The 22,772-nt window shown below is 49.1% G+C and overlaps 1 protein-coding gene across 1 annotated transcript in view; it reads right to left on the minus strand.

Annotated features, from left to right (window-relative positions):
- Positions 1 to 8,886: 8,886 nt before the first annotated feature.
- The window catches only part of LOC122447966 (ubiquinol-cytochrome-c reductase complex assembly factor 1), a 92,698-nt gene continuing 78,812 nt past the window's right edge, over positions 8,887 to 22,772 (minus strand). Inside the window, exons 8-10 of the mRNA XM_043478763.1 lie at positions 16,847 to 16,924; positions 13,508 to 13,621; positions 8,887 to 10,376 (exon numbers count right to left, since the gene is read on the minus strand). Of these exons, the coding sequence (XP_043334698.1) occupies positions 10,242 to 10,376; positions 13,508 to 13,621; positions 16,847 to 16,924 (327 nt within the window). The 3' untranslated portion in view covers positions 8,887 to 10,241. The remainder of the gene's footprint in view (positions 10,377 to 13,507; positions 13,622 to 16,846; positions 16,925 to 22,772) is intronic.

Raw genomic sequence — 22,772 nt, forward strand, 5'->3', positions numbered from 1 at the left:
CACTACAGGCGGTGAAGTTTCGATCCCTGGTTGGGGAACTAAGATCCCACTTGCTGCAGGACACAGACAAAAAGAAAGTTTAAAAATATACTTTATTGCTAAAAAATGCTAACCATCATCCGAGAACTCAGGGTTGCTACAAAGATTCAGTTGGTAAAAAAAATGCAAAATTTGCAAAGCACAATAAAGCGAAGTGCAATAAAATGAGGTGTGCGGGTACACTGTGCCTATGCACAACTGTACCTGTGCATGTACACATATTACATGCTATCTCTCTGCAATGTTTGTGTGTCTGCTTGGCCGCCTTAGCTGCACATCAGTGTGTTTACCTACATGCGCATCTGTGTGTGTTCTCGTGTGTGTGGGTGGGCGCATATCTGGGTGTATGAGTGCCTGGCATCAGGGGTGGTCTTTGACGCTAACATTAGACCATGGGCCTAAGTGTCTGCACAAGGAAACTCAGCTGAGAGGGGCCAGGATAGGGAGACTGAGTTGAAAAGTGCTCCAAGGGATCCCTGATACCCTGATAATATTGGATTGGCCAAAATGTTCATTTGGATTTTTCCATTACATCTTATGGAAAACCCCTAACGAACTTATTGGCCAAGCCAATAAAAGCATGTAAATCAAACCAGATTCCCCAGGGCTGCAGCACCACTCACCCGCTCGATGGACTGAGTGGGTAAAGGGCAGTGGGAGGGTAGACAGGTAGATCCTAGCCTTGGGGCTGAGCCTAGGGGTGGGGACCCAGGGTGATGAGAGCCATGTGGATAGCTAAGCCCAGACCTGGCCGCAGTGTGTCGGGAACAGGCTCCTTAATAACCATTATTAACAGGAAGAAAAAGACCTTCCTGTCCAGGAGGTGTGTCAGGCGCCTGCCCGGCATCATTCTACCACCCTGGGGGCTATTTAGCCTTGTCTGTTCTCTCTTACAAGCCGAGCGGCGCCCGGGCAGGTGAATGTCCTGTCTGGGTGGTGGGAGCAGATTCTGGACTGCAGCCCTTCAGTTGCAAACGGCTCTGATGCCAACATGGCCACACGCCTCTACTGGGGCACCACTGGGTCAGAGAAGACAGGATTCCTGGAAGGAGCAGCCAGGGCTGGGAGGGGAGCCAGAGTATGCCCAAATCTCTTTTTAATTAATTAATTAATTTGGCTGTGTTGGGTCTTAGTTGCATCATGTGGACTCTTGCAGCACGCAGGCCTCTCTGGTTGCAGCGCACAGAGTCTCTAGTTGAGGTGCGTGGACTCACTAGTTGCAGGGCAAGGGCTTAGTTGCTCTGTGGCATTTGAGATCTTAGTTTCCCCACCTGGGATCAAACCCATGTCCCCTATATATATATATATATATATATTTTTTTTTTTTTTCCCCCATGTTCCCTATATTGGAAGGCAGATTCTTTACTACTGGACCACCAGGGAAGTCCCCCAGATCTCTTGACTCAAGGCAAAGCTAAGAGCTAGACACAGGGACAAGTTGTGAGGATTCCCAGAGACTGGCTCATGCTGGCAATTAGAGGATGAGAAAGATTTCAAGATGTGTGGAGTGGTGGGCTGGGCGTGCCAGGCTGGAGGACCAGAGGGGCAGGGACAGGCTTGTTGAAGGAACTGGGTGCAGTGGTGGGGGGGTCGGTGGCAGAGTGGCCCAAAGCACCAGAGTCCCAGCAACAAGCCAGATTTTGTGGTTTAGCTGCTCTAGAGCACCACGCAGGTCTCCGGAGGCCACACTGCCTCTGGCACTTAATGGGTGAGCTGAGCACTGAGTCTTGGTCTGTAGGATGGGGCCAACACCGTCTCCTTCACCAGGTTGTCGAGAGGAATAAGTGGCCTCCCTGTGTCAGGGGCCTGAGTGGGAGAGGATGAGGAGCTCAGGACATGCTGGTTTAGAGTCTTTGCAACCATGAACGGATAGGGGCTCAGGGAAGGCCTGACAACAAACGAAGCAACATCAGAGGAGCTCCTCCTGGTGAGTCTCTGGGCCCCTCCAGACCAAAGGCCAGTCCTGAAGTTGAACGTGACCCTGGGCCGTGTCAGTGGAGTGTGGTTCTGAGATTTGGCCTCTTATCCCAGCTCACGGGAGGCAAGGTCCTCTCTCCAATTCTGCATATGTGGATGCGTACCAGGCAAGCGCCATCACAAGGAATAAGGATTCTGGCATTCTGTTTTGGAAAGGTGGTTGTGTCTGAGTCTAGACTGTGGATGCTGTGATGATGGGGGTCTCAGCCTTTCCCCCACATCCTTCCCCTCCATCCCCTCTACCCATCTGTCCACGTATCCCATCCCACCTGTCCCCATTCACGTTTCCTTCAGGAAATGTTTCCCACTCCCCTCTCCTGGAGGCAAAGTGTGAGAGGGCCACTCCTGAATCCTCACCAGCTCCACCCTCCACAGAGAAGGGGAATGATTTGTCCATTTTGTGGCTGAGGGAAGGAGCTGGGCTCAGATATTTCTGGGTTTCTCTGTCTCTCTCTCTCAGTTCTGCAAAAGTAGCCTATTCTCCACTGATCTACGTGGTAAAATTCCAGAGGAGGTTCTGTCCCCACAAGGGAGAGAGGTCCACTCTCTTCGGGCGGGGGGTGTGCATGTTTAGTTTTGGGAAGATGTTAGAAAGTCCATTTGGCCAGACAGCAAAAGCTATATTCTCCAATCAGCTTTATCAGAAGTACTGGTAGGGGTCTCCCTGGTGGCTCAGTGGTAAAGAATACACCTGCCAATGCAGGAGACGTAGATTTGATCCCTGATCCAGGAAGATCCCACATGTCACAGAGGAAATAAGCCCATGTGCTACAACTCTTGAGCCTCTGCTCTGGAGCCCGTGGTCTGCAACAAGAGAAGCCACCACAATGAGAAGCCCACACACCTCAACGAAGAGTAGCCCCCACTCGCTGCAACTAGAGAAAAGCCTGTGCAGCAATGAAGACCCAGCACAGCCAAAAATAAATAAATATAAAAAAAGAAATACTGGTAAAGACACCATTTTGTCTTTGAATGAAAGACAAATCATTCCCCTTCTCTGCGGAGGGTAGAGCCAGTGAGGATTCAGCAGTGGTCTTCTCACACTTCGCCTCCAGGAGAGGGAAGTGGGAATTCTCTCCCCTAAAGGAAACATGAATGAGGATAGGTGAGATGGAATAGGTGGACAGATGATAGAGGGGGTGGAGGGAAGGACGTGGGGGAAAGACTGAGACCCCATCATCACAACATCCACAGTCTAGACCCAGACACAACCAACTTTCCTAAACAGAATGCCTCCGAATAAGAGACACCTCCACCTCTTATTTCTCAAAAAAGAAATAGTTTATTGATCTCTTAAGCCCTCAACTGTTTTTTTTTTTTTTGGCCGAACCCCACATCTTATGGGATCTTAGTTCTTAGATCAGAGATTGAAAGCAGAGAGTCCTAACCACTGGACGGCCAGGGATTCCCTGCCACCTTGCCCCAACATTATTGGTCCAGCCACCTCTCCCCAACATTATTGGTCCAGCCACCTCTCCCTCCCCAGCCCAGCCCATCCCCTCCCTCAACCTCTGCTCGTCTGGCCTACCCAACATGTATTTAATGCCTACTTTAGGCCAGCACTGTGGTCCCAAAGATGAGTAAGGCATGGTCTGTGCCCTGAAGGAACTCAGTTTGGCGAGGAAGGCAGACTCATAAGTAATTATAAGCCACGGAGTAAGCCAAGGTATGAACCCATTGCTTGGGGTTTATAGCTCATGAACCACTCTGGAAACTCAGACGAACCATGTCCTATCCTCCACCCCCAATTAAGAGTATAGCCCTGTGGCTTGCTCTTTCTCAGATGGTGACTATGAAGTGAAGGAGCTGTTTCTGGCTGCAGGGCGAGAGAAAAAGAGGGAAGAAGCAAGCCCACACAGGTCAGGGGTTCTGGTTCCTGACTGTGAAAGCTTGAGCGAGCCTCTCCAGGCCCCGGCCTCCCATCTATAGAGCAAGAGGGGGCTGAGCTGGAGGTCTCCAAGCCCCTTCTAGTGCTCACATTGTGTTCTATCACTTTTTGACATTACAGGTCAGCACTTGAAGATTCTCTTCCTGGAAATTCCCCAGCCAGGATCTCTTTTTTCCCCTCAATAGAGGTACAGAGGCCCTTGACCTGGGCAGGATCTGGGCTTGGGCTCAGCAGCGTGGCTCAAGGGAAGTCCCTTGGAAGCCACAGAAAACTTGTGAGGGGTGGTTAACACCCAGGCGGGGTGAGGGAGTAGATCATGGCTAGGGCTCATGTCACACACTAACAAGGTAATGCTCAAAATCCTTCAAACGAGGCTTCAATAGTACATGAACTGAGAACTTCCAGATGTACCAGTTGGATTTAGAAGAGGCAGAGGAATCAGAGATCAAATTGTCAATATCCATTGGATCATAGAAAAAGCCAGAGGATTAAAAAAATATCTACATCTACTTCTGCTTCATTGACTACTCTAAAACCTTTGACTGTGTGGATCACAACTGTGGAAAATTCTTAAAGAGATGGGAATACCAGACCACCTTACCTGCCTCCTGAGAAACCTGTATTCAGGAGAAGCAGAAACGGTTAGAACCAGACATGGAACCAGTGACTGGTTCAAAATTGGGAAAGGAGTATGTCAAGGCTGTATATTGTCACCCTGCTTATGTAACTTCTATGCAGAGTACAGCATGCGAAATGCCGGGCTGGATGGCTCACAAGCGGGAATCAAGACTGCCTGAAGAAACATCAACAGCCTCAGATATGTAGATGATACCACTCAAATGGCAGAAAGTAAAGAGGAACTAGAGCCTCTTGGTGAGGGTAAAAGAGAACAGCGAAAAAGCTAGCTTAAATCTCAACATTCAAAAAACGAAGATCATGGCATCCAGTCCCATCACTTCATGGCAAATAGATGGGGAAAAAGTGGAAACAGAGACAGATTTTATTTCCTTGGGCTCCAAAATCACTGTGGATGGGGACTGCAGCCATGAAATTAAAAGTGGGCAAGGCACGATGGGACGCAGTGGGAGAAGACTGAAGCAGGCAGAACCAGAGCAGCGAGCAGAGGGCTGCTCCCAAGGGAAGAGCTCAAACACTTTGGGACTGTCACGTTCTCAGCCCACAGGCCTGCCAGCTCCCTTCCCTTCCCCACCCCCGCCCCAAGGGCTGATCAACTCTGCGCTCCCTGGGCATCAGGAGCTCCTTTCCCTCTTGGCTTCTCATCACAGAAATCACTTGTCCCCCATGCGTCTTCCAATCTCTGGTCTCAGGAAAGGGCTCCCTCCTCTCCAAAGCCAGGCCCTTATTCTCAAGACCAGGCTTCCACTTTCAGAGGGATCTAACAATAATTCCTCACACTTGTGGGAAGTTTCCAACCCTACTCATTGCTTCACACTTAATCGGGCTCCTCCCCAGCCCCACGCACATCTTCAGTCCTTTCCTGTCCTGAAAACACCTGCTCTCCTAACTCCTGCCCAATTTCCCTCCATTTCTTCTCATTAAGAGCACCTCCCAAGATTTCACAACTGTTGCCATAACCTGTTCCCAGAAGTCTTGACCCTGGAATAGTATAAAGCACTTAAGCTTCACCCACTTACTCCCAGCCCCTAGGCTCTGCAACCCGCTGCCTGAAGAGGCTCCTCCTTAGGGAAGCTGCCCACCCCCAACCCCCCACAGCTCCACCTCAGGCTTCACCTGCCACGCTGGTTCCTGCTCTTCCTACCACAGCCCCCCACCCCACCCGCATCACTGTGAATGCTTTCTCCCACGCCCACCCCAGGCCCTGGGCTACCCTCATCTCATTTCTGGGAACACATCCAATTTCACAATTTCAAGTGTCCCTTCTATTCCCAAGACAAGGCCAAAGTCCTTGGCCCCGAGGCCTTAACCATCCCCACCCCGAGATCCAAGCCTCCCTAGGCCCTCGCCCTCCTGTGGCATCTTTCGCAGCCCAACTCCCCTGCTAACATTTGCACCAAAGCAGCGGGGTGGTGCTCAGAAGCCAGAGGCTGTTAGCTTCACTCTGTGATTTCTCCTCAGTAGACCTCCCTGGCCTGTCTCATAGGATAATGTAATTGGCACTTGAAAAAAAAAAAAATCCGCAACAAAGAGGATTCAAGTTCCCCTCTTCTGCCAGACACTGCCATATCCCCGCTCCCAGGAAAGCTCTGGAGTTTGAACTCCTTTAAATTTCTACCATTGCCCCCAGGCCCTCAAGCCCAGATGGCCAGAATCCTTGCTATGTCCGCCCACCCTCCACACCGCTGTGCATCCTCACTCCCCAGGTCACAGTCCTGATGCAGTTACCAGGCTTTGATTCGCGGCCCCACCTGGATCTCTGCAACCTTTTCTTTCCTTAACAACCAACTCAGCTGGTCCACTCCGCAGTCTTCACTTCCTGTTTTCCTTTCCACCTACCTAAACCTTGCCCATCCTTTACCTCCCAACCCCCTTCAGGGCTTTTCTGACTCTGGAGCCTGAACCCCACACTGACTTTTCCTGTTAATATGCCCACAGAAGCCCATTAGGCTGGAATACTGCTCTAGGTTTCCTTTCACTTTTTAATGGAGCACAACTGACCCTTTCCCCATGTCATATTCCTTTGCTAGAACTAAAAGCATTGCACTTGAGTGTCAGAACTGCCACATGCAGGATACATTTGGAGCTCCCCAAGCAGCAGTCCTCCTCAGCAGTTAAGATGAGCTTATAGGTAATACTTACCTCACAGAATTGTCACTGAGGATTAAATGAGATACTAAGTGAAAACACCAAGCAGCCTCTGGCGCAGAACAGAAACATGAAAAATACTGGCTGAGGGGTGGGCTGGGCTTTAATCACAGCTTGATGTAAGAAAGCAATACTTGCAATTTTTAACATTTTAGGCAATACTGAAAGCTTAGGGGTACTATTTGCTACACTGTTCAGGGTTTGTCATTTAAAAACCCTACATTGTTCTCTGCGATTAAGGAAAACATTTGTTTCTTCTGATGAGTAAGCGTAGGTAACTCCTTTTATGTGACAGTGGGAACTATACAACCTTCAGTAGGCCTCATTTCTGCTGTTGGCTTCTAGGGAGCCCAGAGCAAGGTTTTTTTTTCTTTTTAAATTAATTTATTTTTGGTTGTGCTTGGTCTTCATTGCTGCACGCAGACTTTCTCTGGTTGCAGTGAGTTGGCGGTACCTGGGCTTCTCACTGAGGTGGCTCCTCTTATTGCAGAACACAGACTCCAGAACACAGGCTCAGTAGTTGTGACATACAGGCTTAAGTTGCCCACCGCATGTGGGAACTTCACAGATGAGGGATCGAACCCGTGCCTCCTGCATTGGCAGGCGGATTCTTAACCACTGGACCACCAGAAGTCCCAGAGCAAGGTTTTATCCTTAACTGCAGGTTTCCTCGCTGACCTGCAGGAGGCAGTGTTGGGTGAGAAGAGAGCAAGGGCCCCAGGGCTGAAGATGAGGGCTGGGTAGCCTTCCAGGCCTCTCTGAGCCATAGTCCCCTCTCTTGCCTAAAGAGGAGAAGGACCAGGAGGAGGACAATAACTATTTAACAGGACTGCTTGAGACAACTTATAGACAACAAAAGTCATGTGATAACATGATTATTTTCCCTCCCAATACTTTGCATCTTATCTTTTAAACTCTGTTTTGCAGTTTTTACACCTGTTATCTCTTAATCTTGTTATCTTTTCTGGAAGTATGCAAAAGTGTTAAGTCACTCAGTTGTGTCTGACTCTTTATGACCCCATAGACTGTAGCCCTCCAGGCTCTTCTGTCCATGGAATTTTCCAAGCAAGAACACTGGAATTGGTTGCCATCCCCTTCTTGAAGGAATCTTCCCAACCCAGGGCTGGAAGTATACAGAATACAAATAAAAGACAAAATTATTCCTAGAGAGCAATATCCCTGATGGCAAGAAACCACATCTCTCACTTGCCCTGTGTAACAATTTGCAATAGAAAAGCATTTAGCTATAGAAAGAATGTTTGGCTTTCATTCTTATTTGAAGGCCAAGGGAGACACTTCATATTGAACTGTTACAATAAGCTGAACTGTAGTAAAGACTGAGAACAGTCCAGAAAGGGGCTCTTGTTGGGCTCGTGATTAGTGATTTAGTCATTCATTCCTTCTTTCATGTATCAAAGATCACCCTGATGCCTACTAAGGTCCAGGCATGCTGCTGGACGCTGCAGAAACAAAGGAGACTGATCCAAACACCAGCGCCCAATCTCAAGGGGCTCCTGTGCAGGGTGGAGGGCGGGTATGTAAAAAAATAGTTCCACTGGAGGATACTGCCTGGGGTGGACAGAAGAGGTGGCATCTGGGGATATGTGGGATTTCTATAGACAGAAGAGGGGAGAGGATTCCAGGCAGAGAAAACATACTGGATTGCCCCCAAGTGGTTCAGTTTGCTCAGAGAAGAAATAGGCTAGAGACTCACAAAAATAAGAAGAGCCTGGCAGCCTCCAAGATACCCATGGCCAGGAAGCGAGGGCTTTGGAAACATCACAGACGTGACATATCAACCTGACTTTTTGCAACACGGCTCTGAATTACAAGTTGCAGTGTTTAATTACTCATCTTGTGGATACAGGACTTGGCCCTGCAGGTGGAGACCATCTGCTGCTGGAGATATTCATAGATGGCCCGTATGGACACAGGCCAACAGGGATGTTGAGAAAGGGAGTCCCGTTGTGGACCAGGGCTGGACTAGATGACCACTAATGTTCCTTCCAAATCAGAGATTCCATGATTCTAAAGCAAGCCCGGTAGCTGAACCAGGGCTGTGGGCTGGGCTCTGTGGTTAGGGAGCTGCCCTGGGCAGCAAATGGGTTAAGGCTCAAATAACTTTTATATATAAATTAATGTGTAGAGTTGGGAGCCAAAATCTGTTCCATTAATTTTTCCATCCATTCCAGGAGCAGTTAGGTACACACAGTAAAGTTTATTTTGGTGCATGGTATACTTCACTCCATTAAAAATAAATTAATCAGCAAATTCCTGCCTGGCTCGGCTCTGGTTTATGTAAATAGTGCCCAGCTGTAATGAGTTACAAGGTGTTATTATCTCACACACACAGAGGAGGCTTCACTCTGGAGCTCCGCGTGCAACAAAAGCATCTTAAATAAACTCAGAGAAGGCCGTTTGATTTGTAATGTTTTCACAGAAGTGGGATATACCTCATCCATATAGAGTTTCTTTATATGACTCATTTTATAGCAAGTTAAATGAAGGAAGTTTGAAGGGGGGGAAGGGAGGGGCGATATGGTTCTCCACCCCCTTCTTCAATTTAAAGAAAATCCCCCCAAAGATGACCCACTCTCAGGGGGAGAAGACGAGTCCTCAGGGGCTCAGACCGCGGTGGCTCTGCAGCACGTGCTCCGGAAGCTAGGAAGCGGGTGGAAGGCTGAGCACGGAGCGGGGTCCTGGGGTGGTGCAATGAAGCCAGGAAGTGTTCTCTTCCCCCCAGTATCTCGTGTAAGGGGAGCCAAGGCAGGAAAGACGGCATGACTCTACCCCAGTCCAATGGGGGCGTGTGTGACAAAGGCAACTGTCCTGAGGCCTCAGGATGTGACAAGTCCCCTGGCCAGACAGGCCTCCTGGGTCCCCGAGGACGGGGTTGGCAGGAGATGCCTTGGCCACAACAGTGACATCTCTGTGAACTGGAGACAGAAGCAGCAGCAGAGACCCCACCCGAACCTCTCCTGCTCCTGTCTCTAACTGAGCTGAGCAGTGCTTCTCAACTCATGGCCTCAGCCACCTCAGGTGTGTTTCTAAAAAGACCTGGGAATAAAGAAGAGCCATGGCAGAGAGACGCCTCTGGGTCTTTTAATGGCCACTCAAGCTCACGGCTCAGAGCTGGAGGACAGCGTGTGGTCACCCAGCCTGATTCAGCGGCATTACTCACTGCTTCTAGGCCACGGTGGGTCCTTGGGGGGAGGCAGCTGTGCCCTATCGAACCGACCCCCTTTCCCTTCTGTGGTCAATCACAAGGTTTCTGGAGGGCACTTGGGGAGCGTGTGCAGGGCTCCTGCTCAGGGCTTCTCTTGAGGGAGGGGACACCTTAGAAGGGCTAAGGGTTCTCCCAGCACTGTACCCCACCCGATCAGACTCCTGGGCGTACTAAGAGGAAAATCAACACAAATGGGGCCAGGTATTTGACAGATGCTGTTCAAAGGTCCGTTCAGGCCACTTCCTGCAGGATCCTGAGCCAAACAGGCACCTCTCTTCTGGCAGTTCCTCAAAGCTAGCTGGCCAGCTGTTCAGAGGGACCAGACCATCAAAGACCCTCGTCGTTATAAGTTGGGGAATGAGGCTTCAGGATGCTCTGAGGATTCTTCTCCACTAGAGGGCGCCAGCTGACCTCCCCTGTCAGAAGCAGATCCTCACCGTTCATGGAGTCCAAGTACTGTATCTGCAACCAGATGAGAAAGTCACAAGAGCAGGACAGACGTGAGGTGGTGGAAGGAACAAGCCTCTCAAAGAAGAGGACAGGGTGGGGACAGAAGGGGCTTCTGGCTATCCCAGCTCCTAAGCCAGGGATGGGGGAGGTCTCTGATCTCCCAGATTATTTCATTTAACGGGGTTTGAAGACACAAGTCATTAAGGAAACTTTCTCAGGCCTTAGGGAATTCCCTGCTGCACTTCTGAATGGACAAATGTCTGACACACAAGCACTGACTTTCTGAACTGCAGGAACTTTCCATGGAGTGTGTGCTGGGGCAGACATGTCCTTGGTGTGTTTGTATTAATTTAAGTTCCCTTATCTGAGAAAGGGACACATAAATAGTGACTGTACCCCACAGGTCTTAATAAGCACACTGCCAGTTTGTTGTTTAGTTGCTAAGTTGTGTCCTACTCTTTCGTGACCCCATGGACTGCAGCCCGCCAGGCTCCTCTGTCCACGGGATTTCCCAGGCAAGAATACTAGAGTGGGTTGCCATTTCCTCCTCCAGAGGACCTTCTCGACCCAGGGATTGAACCCACATCTCCTGCACTGGCAGGCAGATTCTTTACTGCTGAGCCACCAGGGAAGTCAGTAACTGTTAGTTACTGGAACTTAAAAAAAAAAAGGATGTTCTACTCTCCTCTAGTAGGCTCTGACCCCAGGGTTAGTGGTCCCCAGCTTCACCCCTCTAGGATGGCTCAGGGGGGTTATCCCCCTGAACAATGTGGAGATGGGACACTGGGACAGAGAACATGTGCAGCTACAGGGAGGGGGGGTCAGGCAGTTGGCAAGAGGCAGGGGCTCTAATGAGTGGCCAGGCCTTAGGCGACAGAGGCCTCCTCTGGGAGGATTCCCAAGCTCCTGCTAGTAAGGAGAGGAGAAATGCTTTACAGGAGAAAGGCAAACTCCAGGGCAAGAGCTGGATCAGGGCAGGAGTCAGCACTGGATTCAGAAGATGAGGTTCCACTGCGGGGGTGAGAAGGCAACTGGGGGGCAAGGAGAGGTGGCAGGAGTCAGGAGGCCTCACCTTAGGCCTCAGATCCAACTCCCTATCCCCAGAAACCCTTCACTTTCACTGCTCTGTTTTTAGCTTTCGGACCCTCGTGCTCACCCCGTCTCTCACATATACCTCGGGCCTGGATCTCCACATCTCCAGCTATGCTCTGCTGTCTTCCAGGGCAAGAGATCACTGACACTGTTCTCGTCCCTAAAACCCACTCTTCTTTTCAGTTACTCCATTCCGTCCTTAATGCCACCACTGTGCCCACCTCCTGGGTAGAAACTCTCAATTTAATCTCTGACTGGGTCTCGGGCAATCTACCAGACCAACCAGCATCACGGCCAGGACCAGTCTCCTGGTCTTCCCTGATGCACTCACTCAGACTTAGTCCTTCCTTTCTTCAGCCTTCCACAGCACTCTCTTCCTGCCTGCATACATCATGGACTGACTTATTCCAGGGGAGCCTTGTGCCTGACTGGCTTCCTTGTCAAATCATGAGCTGGATCCTTGAGGGCAGGACTGGGTCTTACTAATTTTCTGCTCTCTCAACGGAGTGGCTGTCACAATAGGTGCTCAAAAGGTTTGCTGACAGAACTGGGTCCCCATCGAAGCTCACTGCTTGCCTAAGAGCTCCCTCACGGCTTTCCTATTGCCTGCCTCTCATCCGGGCACTGGGAGACTTCTCACGGGGGTGCTGGTGTGGCAGTCCCCTCCTTCAGGGCCCTCAGAGAGGTTCCAGCTGTGCCCTTGTTGTGGCCCCTGGCACAAGTCCACCGCAGCCAATGGAAAAGTTGGGCTGGTCTCTCAGAAAACATAGCATTTGCTTTGCCAATTGCTGCTTCTGTCTGAGGGCGGGTCCAGTCAACAGTGTGAGCCTCAGAGTTCTCTGTGGGTGGGGTCCTCTGGCCACAGTGCCTTCTTCCCGGTTCTGGCAGATTTGAAGAATGGTCAAACAGAAGTCCTGGCTTCTGGGGTTCTCTACCCTCTGGGTCTGAAGAGCCCTAGTATGTAGTTTTTCCAGTAATCACCCAGCTGGGCCTGCTGGCCCTGTCTTCTCCCCGGAGCCAGAGCCTGGCCTTCCCTTTCCTGGCTGTTGGAGGCTTGAAGGCCGTGGACACAGGTGAATAAGGGAATGACTGTGAGGTGAGGCCCCTTCAGGTCCAGGGGCCAGGCCCACAAAGCAAAGGTGTGACTCATGGGACAGGCTGAGCTGATGAGCTGTCTGGAGCAGCTGAGCCTCTAGTGGCTGCATGAATCACCCAGCTTGCAGCCTGACTCACTGGGCAACCCTGGAAAAGCCTGCATGTGCCTCTTCCCTGCCACCCAGCTCCCTTGTCTCTAACGTATGGATTTCTCATCAATACAGAGTTAGAGGGCAGAAAGAACAGGAGTGAATTCTCCCTGGGATCAGGGAAAAGTGTGTAGTTAAGCAGTCCTCACTTGACAGCTCTCTCTTAGAAGCTTTGGGAGCCCTGGGCAGCCAGAGCAGTGAGGGATGAAGCGGGGGAACCCTGCTTGACGACAGGTGCAGCACCCCGTGGGGAGAGGATCATGGGATGCTGCCTGGAGCCCAATCCTGCTAGAAGCCAGGGATTCAAAGTAGGTACACAGGGGAGCTGCTCTGTGCCCCGTGCTGTGACCTTACACGCGGATTGTGTGCGCCCAGGGTCCAGCACAGCACTGGGCACACGGCAGCCAGCGAGGTCTGCAGGGAATGAACGACTGCAGGTTTATGAAAGCAGCAGACCACTCTGCCCTTGTTCTTCTGTTCCTACTCCCCGCCCCCTGACCTAGCTCATACTGGATCCAAAGAAGGGGCTCTTTTTTTTTCTGGGGAGGGGGTCAGTGAAGTAGAAAAGGAGAGCTTTATTGCTTTGCCAGGCAAAGAGAGACACATCGGACTTCTGCCTCGAAAAACTCTGTGTCTCCCAGAAGGTGCTCTTTGTCTGTGCCCGCTGCTGACATGATTTGGTCAGAATTCCCTCAGACTGGAGTGTGGGAACTCAACCTCTCATGACCCTCTGAAGTCCAGCACCCAAGACCTCAAGAAGGAACTGCTGTCCGGGAGACCCTGGAGGGGAGTGGAGGGGCTGCTCACCTGTTTCCTCACATACTCTACCAACAATTCAAGTTGTCGAGGGTCTTCGCATTTCTGGTTGAAGAAGGTTCTCCAGAGGGCGGCCGCCAGCCCACGGTCATCTGAAAGGATCCCCTGAAACATATAGCACAACTAGTCTTCTGGGGCAAACAGCAGAGAGCCAGGAGATAAAAGCTGGGGATATCGCAAACATGAGAGCAACCCTAGGATCGGCTCAGAGGACATGACACAGAAATAGGGAAACTACGTGGCAGAGCTGGAAGGGGTCTCAGAGAGCATGTGGTCTGAACCCTTCATTTAATACAGAGGAAGAATGTGGGACCCAGAGGGGCCAAGTGACTGGATAAAAAGGTGGAAGCAGAGATGGGGTCGTGTCTGATAGATCCTCCTAGGCCACAGCTGCCTACAAAATTGCCCAGGCCCAGCCAACACCTGAGAGGAGAGATGGGAGCAGCAGTAGTTCTAGTGCCATCCACAAGGAATGGGCTCAGTGTATTGTGAGTGTATACTTCCTCCTAAGAACAGAGTGTTAAGTGTTCTCCTCTCCTGGTCCAACGACACACATCTGCACAGCAACTAGGTCTTTGGGGATGGGAGTCCGGCACCTTGGCCTCACTGTCACCCAGCTCTGGGTTGGCCCGGCCTCCTCCAAAGCAGAGGAACAGGCTGTCCGGCAGAACTGCCACGGGCCACAGGGGAGTGCCCAGAACCTGTGTGTGCCTACCATCAGCTGTCCTGGCACAGCAGAGAGCGTGCTGTTGGGAAGCCCATATATCAGAGGCCTGCATCATGGACTAGGGCCATGTTCTAGCTTGGAGCTCTGAGGAAGGAGAGGGGAGGGTCCTGCTTCCTGGGCAAGGGTGACTGAGGGATAGGCCCTGAGAAGTTGCTCTGTCCAGGTGCCAAGGCAGCATGTGGAACCAGAGGAAATGCTGACTGGGCCTTGGAAGTCAGTTAGAAGGCCAGATCATGTCCTGGCCCTGTCAGTCCCCAGCTCAGAGATGGTGGGCAATTTACTAAACCCAAGTCTCAACCTTCCCATCTGTTAAACAGAGACTAAAATCCCTGCCCTACTTATAGCATCTTTGAATTATAAGAGAGAACATAAAGGTGTTTTGTGAAGTGTGATGCGAAGATTAGGCTTTGGCATGCAGCTGTGAATAGAACTGAAACAACAGTGGGATCTGGGGATCGGACAGCCTGAATTCAAACGGCAGCTCCGTCACTTGGCAGCTGTGTGCCCTTTGGAAAGCCACTAGCCCTTCCTGAGCCCTGGTTTCTCATAACCTGAATGAGCAAAATAACACCTGTGCCACAGAGTTGTGAGAATTAAGAGATAATGGTCATGAAAGTCTCTGTAAGTGGTAAGGACATTACACAAAGAGCCAGGATCACTTATTCGATGTCCTGCTGTGGTCAGGCCCCTGGGGCACTGTGGTACCTGAGGTTTGGTACCTGAGGTCTGCTGCCAGGAAGGGCCATGTCCAGTAGGGGGTACAGACAGTTTGAAGGAAAAACTGTTCACCTGTCTCAAATGCCCCCTACTAAACCCCCAACAATTCCACAGCTTAAGAGACTGTCCTGGCACAATGGCTGAGTCGGGAAAACCAACTTCTTCGGCAGATGGGGACAGGAGCCAAGAACAAGCTCGGGCACATCACCGTTCTCCAAGCTATTTGCTAACACAACAGCCTGCCTGTGTCTGAAGCGCCCTGGGCACATGCCGGAGTGCTGCTGGCAGCAACTCATATGTGCTACATGAGAGGGAACAGGAGTGGGAGTGAGTATTATGAGGACTTAGAAAATGAGCCCAGAGCACAGGACAGCAAAAGCCCCGGGAACCAGGGCCTGCCACAGACAGGCAGCCTCGGCGATGGGTGAGATGGCTGGGAAGGGGCAAGTCTATAATCAACTAGGAGGAAAAGGATGACTCAGAACTCAGATTAACAATGATAGCAACGTGACTGTTCCAGACTGTCAGAGTTTCTTCCCACACCTGCCTCTGATGACCAGGTGGAAACTGTATGCCAGGAAGAAACTGTTACCCTGGCTGGGAAGATAAGTATGCTCAGAGGTTCTTGAGTGAAGTGGTGGTTGATGTGAGGTCACGGGATGGCGTTGACCAGCTCGAGTCAGGACGTGGGAGCTGGTACAGAGCAGGAGCACGATACAAATGGCTGAATAAATCAGTGATCCCCACTTCAGCCCTCTTCCCACCACAGTGCTAACAAGTTGAAGACAAATGGGAGACTGGTCTGAGGGAGGAAGCAGGAAAAAAAAATGGGTGCCTAGAAGGCAAAAATTAGTTTGCATAACAATTTTCCCACAGTCTACTGGGATATCGACTTGTTTCTCCTCACAACACAAAAAAAGCATCCTTCCAGAAATTGAGATGCCTGGGTCTAGAGGAACTGAGAGGAAGCCAATGAACTCTGGCCCTGGAGGACTCTGGAAGTAGACTAGTGGCCCGGGGCTGGGAGGAGCAGAGAATAGGAGAATAGTATTTACTATTTACTAGGCACAGCGTTTCAATTTGGGAAGATCAGAGAAAGTCCTGGAGATGGCTGGTGGTCATGGCTGCTCAACAACGTGAATGTACTCAATGCCACTCAAATGTACACTTTAAAATGGTAAACTTTATGTTATGTAAATTTTGCAATAAAAAATGAGACAGAGCTAAATGTCGTTAGGTAGGACATCCAAGGTATATTGCTCAGTTAAAAAAAACAAGTTGCAGAATGGTGAGCATAGTATAACTTTCATTTGCATAAAGAAAACAAATCCATAGGTGCTTGTGTATGCACAGGTAACATCTGTAAGGACACCCAATAAACTATTAACAAGGTTTTCCTCTGGGGCAGGCAAGAAAAGGGGCCTTCTATTTTCTATTTCAACCACTTAGGTAGAGTTTCATGAATTTTTAAATGAGTGTGTATTGCTTTTATAATCAAAGCCCCCAAAAGTGTGTGCCTTGTCTGGCAGACCGTGCTGCTGATGTGGGCGTGCCTTTCTCTCTCTGGAGCATCTGGGGCTGAGATACTGACCAATCTGCCTGTGTCCCTCCATCCAGCACCCCACAGGCACTCAAGAGATGCCGGCTAGTTGAATGATCTGACCATACTATGTAGTGCTTTCTTTCTCAAGTACTAGGCAAACTGCTGGGCACTCTCATTCTGGTTGCTGAGTCAATGAAGGTGAGGAAATAGTAAAATACTAAGTAAAATAGTAAAATAATGGCAGGCAGTGACGACGGCCCCTGAAGCTTCTTTCAGAAGCTCTCATCAACAGCCTTTGTGGGGGAGGTCACTGTTCTGTCTAAGGCTTGGTAAACCATCTTACCTCATCATATCCTAAGATTGCGGCATAGAAATTATTTGTCATAAGCATCATGTTCTTCTTCAGGATATAGGAATTAACCTACAGAAACAAAATGGCAAAAACAAAAGTATAAAAGAAAGGAAAAAAACCATAAAGTATGATTTTTGACTCCTGACACGGACAGCAGAACAGAGAAAGAGGGCCCCTAACAGGTCAAACTCCTGCCCCATCCTCCTATTTTCCTGGTCTGTCCGGATTCTCCCCAATTTGACAACTTCTTTTAGACTTTAGTCCCGACTTATACAAAGCAGTACTCAGTTTTATGAACTAAGCCCCAACTACGTGCAGGCTCTGTGCTGGATCCTATGAACACAAAGAAAAAGAAACGGCTTCTTGACTGGAGAAGCACATTGTCTAGTAAAAACAGATCTGTATTAATAAAAAAAATAATCACACTGCAACATGTTACCTCAAATTCTATCCCCAAAGTGGAGAGTGATAAGTAAATTTTAGTATAAATGGTCTCTGCTTGAGGCGGGGGGGTGGTGCTGCTGGGAAGTTCTCTAAGGAGGCAATGTTTAACTGGACCTCAGAGGAAGAAGAGTCTGACAAGAGAGAGCTGGGGGGTAGGAAAGAGGACATTCTAGACACAGGGAATAAGCTGTACAAGGTGCAGGGGCAGGAAAGAAAATGAGGGAGGGTGAATGGGCAGAAACAGAAAAGAGTCTGCTGCAGTGACAGCACAAACCAAGTGGTCAGAGGTGGGAAGAGGAGGAAGAGAGGCCGGGCTGTGAGTGAGATGCTGAGAGAAAGGTGAGCCCCTGAGGCTGTGAAGAGGAGGGGAGAACAGGATGCGCTGAACTAGTGAGATTGCTAATGTGAATGGACTGTTCCAGAAACGCAATGTCAGTGAGACTGTGGAGCCTCAGGTAGAACTCCTCTCAGAGAACAGCCAGGTGAGCCTGCGGAACCTAGAATGCAGTTCACGAAACCTCTTCAACAGGGTGAAACTCTGACTCAGGGAATCTGACCTCCAGGAATATGCTTAAGGAAAGGGGTCCATGTTTCATTCCTCTCTGGCATCCCAGCAGACAACCTGGTGTCAAACGTAATACACAGAAAGGACTCGTTGACTATTTAAACTGACAAGTTTCAGAAACAACCCAGAGTCATTTGGAACTTTATATGGAGAATAAAGTTTGTGCTTAACAACCATGACCGTTGCCCACCATCATCATCTCCATTTACTGAGCACCTGTTATGGGCCATGTGCTTTATGGACATCATCTCTTCAGTCACTGGAGCTCAGAGAGGTAGATACGCTATAATCATGCGTTTACAGACACAGAAAACTGAGACTCAGGTAGGTGAGGTGAGGTGAGGTGACGTGACGTGCTCTACGTCCCACAGCGAAGGAGTGATGAAGTATCCAGGTCAGTCTGGATCCCAAGTCCATGTGCCTGACATTCCATCAGGTTCCTGCCTCCGGGAAGATGATTTTACTTTGGGTCATAAATCAAATACTGGATGATTTCATCCTGTGGTTCATCACTGGTCTCTGAAGAAGGGCAGAAAGGAGTACTGAAAGGATCTGGATTTAGTCAGAAAACCTGGGTTTAAGTCATAATTCTGCTGTATACCTAGGATGCGATCTTGGGCAAGTCAAGTAACCTATCTAAGTCTATGTCCTTGTCTTTGAAATGCCCTACACAGAGGACTGGTTTGTAGAGCAAATGAATTAGCATGTACTTCATTCATCTATTCACTCATTCATTTATGCCACAACGTATGCTGAAAGCCTTGGTAAGCTGCAAAGTGCTCTGCAAATGCAAGGAATTATGAGTAATACCTTCTGGTTTGTTTATATAAAACTAAAACCAGCTCCAATACTTTATAGTCATGGACAATTTTCAAAAAGAGAGAGAGAGAATTGTGAGACTCAAGACTGGAAAATGTGAGACTGGATGCAGCCAGTGGTGCAATCCATGACCTTTCCCACCCCACTTTCACCCCAGGTCAAAACAGCCATCCGTCCTTTGTGTTCCCAGAGCTCTCTGTCCACACTTCTCCTGGGGACACGACACCTGTCCCCTAAGGCATGAACCTATCCCACTGGTTTGCAAGCAGCTCGAAGGCCATGAGGAACTCCATCTGATGAATCTCAGCACCCCTGACACCTAGGCTAGTGCCTGACCAGAGCAGGGTTCAGGGCTGGCATGCTGAGGACTGAATCCTCACAAGGCCTGAGTGCCACACAGAGTGTGTTCTATCCAGTCACATCCTTCTGTCTACTTCCGTTTACTGCTCCTGAGTACCTTCTGTGTTTCAGAAATTTCAGAACTGCCAGACTTCTTACTGTGCCATCTTCTAGTATGGGCTAAGGTAGAGTCAAGAAACAGGCCAGAGTTTGAGTTACTTCCTTTTGCAAGGAGACGGTGGGACTACCACCCATCCTCCTGCTGAGGGGCTCCTCTCCCTCTTCCAGTATGAGTCGTTCTCCTAACTGTACAAGAAGAACCGGAGTGGGACATCCCTGAAGGTCCAGTGGTTAATACTTCACCTTCCAATGCAGGGGGTGCGGGTTTGATCCCTGATTGGGGAGCTAAGATCCCACAAGCTTCGCAGCCAGAAACCAAAATATAAAACAGAAGCCAATGTTGTAACAAAGTCAATTAAGACTTTAAAAACGGTCCATATCAAAAAAAATCTTTAAAAAAAAAAATCAAGGCCACAAAGGGATGATGTCAGAGATGTCACGCACAAACACAGCAACTGTCCAAGGTAAACATTCACTGAACCGGCTCAGCAGAGCTGGCTTGTGTGCTACGTCAAACCAGTCAGCTTTAGAGCTGGAAGGGCCCTCAGATGTCACCTTGCTCATCCCTTTGAGGAAATGGTGACCTGAGACCCCCAAAGGGAAAGGGACTTTGCCCCCCAAGTCCCACATCAACTTAGTCTCAGAGCCAAGATTAGAACTGATTTCTGGATGGATACTTTCCCTATTTCACCATGTGCAGGGCATTTCCAGAGATCACCAACACATTAACCTGCAAATTTCAATTCCTCCTTTCCAATAAGGCTCATTTACATACAGACATCTTTTCTCCTCTTGGGATGCACCTGAGTTCTGGCCCACTATTGCCCAGAAGGAATGGAGAGGAGGAGTCCAATTCCTTATGAGCAAGGATCCTCTACCTCCTGGTTCTCTATTATAACTCTGGTGACCTATAAGCTGCCTCTCCCCTCACCTCCAGCTGAGAGGTGGCAAGCTGCCACAGCTAGGAATGGTTTTTAGATATCATCACTGAAGCAGGATTAGATCATGAAAAGGGCCCTTCCTGGAAGAGGGTGGAAGCTCCATCAATGCAGACACATGATCTGCAGGCAACAGGTGAGGGTAAGTGACAGCAGCTTCCTGAACTACTGGATTCGTCCTGCAGGGCCCTTCTAACCAGCCCAGCAGCCCAAGGGGGCTGGATATTCCCTCTGGTGAACCTCTGTTGAGGCTTCCCAGGTGGCTCAGCAGTGAAGAATCCACCTGCCGAGGCAGGAGATGTGGGTTCAATCCCTGGGTCGGGAAGATTCCCTGCAGAAGGAAATAGCAACCCACTCCAGTATTCTTGCCTGGAGAATTCCATGGAGAGAGGAGCCTGGCGGGCTTCAGGTCATGGGGTCACAGAGAGTCAGACGTGACTGAGAGACTGAGCGCAGACAATACACAGAAGCTCTGCTGGGATCTTATCTCCTCACTTAGGCTTTTGTCTGCTGGAGTGCAGGTCCTCACTGCCAGCTAATTCCATATGGAGCACCCTGCCCATGAACGCACAGATAGACAAATCAGACGAGAGACTCTCCTCAGCTAATGCTGGGTTGTTCTCTTATTAAACTCTTCTCCTTTCCATAATGCTTTGCTTTTTTATAAAAACCCATACGTATAGCACCACCACAAGGAAAAGGTTCCTTTTATATCAGTTACTCATATTTTCCCATTTATTTAAGCTATTAAAATTCATGCAGATATTTTATAAGCCATCAGGATTTGGTGACTGCTATTACTGAATGTTTAATAATAAACGAAACAGAAGAAATCAGAGGGTTAAATGATGACTGCAATTCCTGTAATGACTTAATTAAATTTTTATTGAGTACATAAACTATGATGTCACTTCTAGCCAACCATGGGTCTGCTTTCCTAGCATGTCACAGGGTGGGAGCACTCGATAGGAGGCTAGGCTAAATGAGCAGCAAGTCTCAGCTGAAATGGGGAGGGGAGCAAGGCTCATGTAACACACTCAATAAATTATCCGTTCATTTTTAAACAAAGTCCATGAGTTATAATATATTTGCCATGCACTTTTTATGACATAATAAAAATGTTACCTTAAGGATTACTTAACACATACTACAAATGTTACAGCAGAGGCAGGCACAAGGGGCAAAGAAAACAAACACGAGCAGGCCAGGGACGGGTCCTGGAGTTTACATCCCGGGGGAATAGCACAGTATATTAAAAAGGCGATGCAAAAATGGTGATGGGGGGTGGGGGACAAGAGTTCAGGGTTACTAATCAGCAGATTAATGAATGAGACAACCAACAGGGAACACAAGTAAAGCAATAATGAATCCTGCAAGGCACATGCTTAATTAATGTAGTATTCTCAGGGAGGAATATTTGCTTTAAAGAGATGCCAGTTCGTCTGAGGCCAGTTCGCTGCCCTCTTTCCCCTTTTCTCTGTTGCTGCTCTTAAAGACATTTATGTGGCTGCTTAACGGAGGAACTGATGATGGAGGGACTGATGGAAGATCAAGCTGAAACTCCTCCGTGAGCTCTGTAAGGTTCCTAGTGATCTGTTCTTGGTCGTCTTTCCTGCCTCACCTCCTCCCATCTCTCTACTTCTATCTCACCCTCCGTCAGAGTAAACGATGTGCAATTTCCACAAACGTGTCATGTTCTCTCCTGGGTCTCAAGCATACTGTTGCCAGGAACCCTCCTTTCTTTATCCACAGGGATGCTAACTCCTTCTCATCCTCTAAGACTTAGCTTACAAATAATGTCTTCTAAAAAGCCTCCTCTCTACCCAATCTACAGGTGCTACAAAAGTGTCTCAGAAACAGTCCCCATAATTCACTGTTTACCATGTGCCAAGAACCACGGTAAGAGCTTCATACACATAAGCTCACTAAATCTTTCCCAGTGACTGAGATAGGTGCTATTAACTATTCCCACTTTAGAGAAGAGGAAACTGTTATCTGGGAAGGTGAAGGTTATACAGCTAGGAAATAGTGGGTCAGGATTAGAATACAGGGCAGTTCGACTTCAATGCTTACCTATATTGGAACAAACACCATAAATAATGTGGCTGCCCTTCCAGGTGCCCTAAAACTCAGGTTATCAGTAGAGGCAGGGCTAAAAGCTACTATGTGTGCATGTTGTGTATGTGCTCAGTCACTTAGCTGTGTCCGACTCTTTGCAATCCCATGGAGTGTAGCCTGCCGGGCTCCTCCTGTCCACTGAATTTTTCAAGCAAGAATAATGGAGCAGGTTTGCCATTTTAAATCCTCTTCCAGAGGATCTTCTTGCCCCAGAGATAAATCCCATGTCTCTCGTGTCTCCTGCACTGGCAAGCAAGTTCTTTACCACTAGTGCCACTGTGGTTGTGGGTGAAAACAACTCAGATATTCCCAATTACAAAGGTAGCTAGGGGTGGGTAGCTAGCTACCCAGGTAGCTACCAGATGGGTGATCAGTGGAAATTACTAATATTAATACACCAGACATCTCCAATAAAAGCTAAGCCCCATTCCTGGGTAAACTGGGGGGAAAGGTATAGTTAAGGTGCAGGAGAAGAGAATGAAAGAAAATTAGCAAGGGCAACACAAGAAGTGATGAGCATGAAGGTAATAATAAATGTTAAGGCTACTGAGGCAAAGCTGCTAACTGTAGCAGG

This window comes from Cervus canadensis, chromosome 10 (genome assembly GCF_019320065.1).
Source record: "Cervus canadensis isolate Bull #8, Minnesota chromosome 10, ASM1932006v1, whole genome shotgun sequence".
Lineage (NCBI taxonomy): Eukaryota > Metazoa > Chordata > Mammalia > Artiodactyla > Cervidae > Cervus > Cervus canadensis.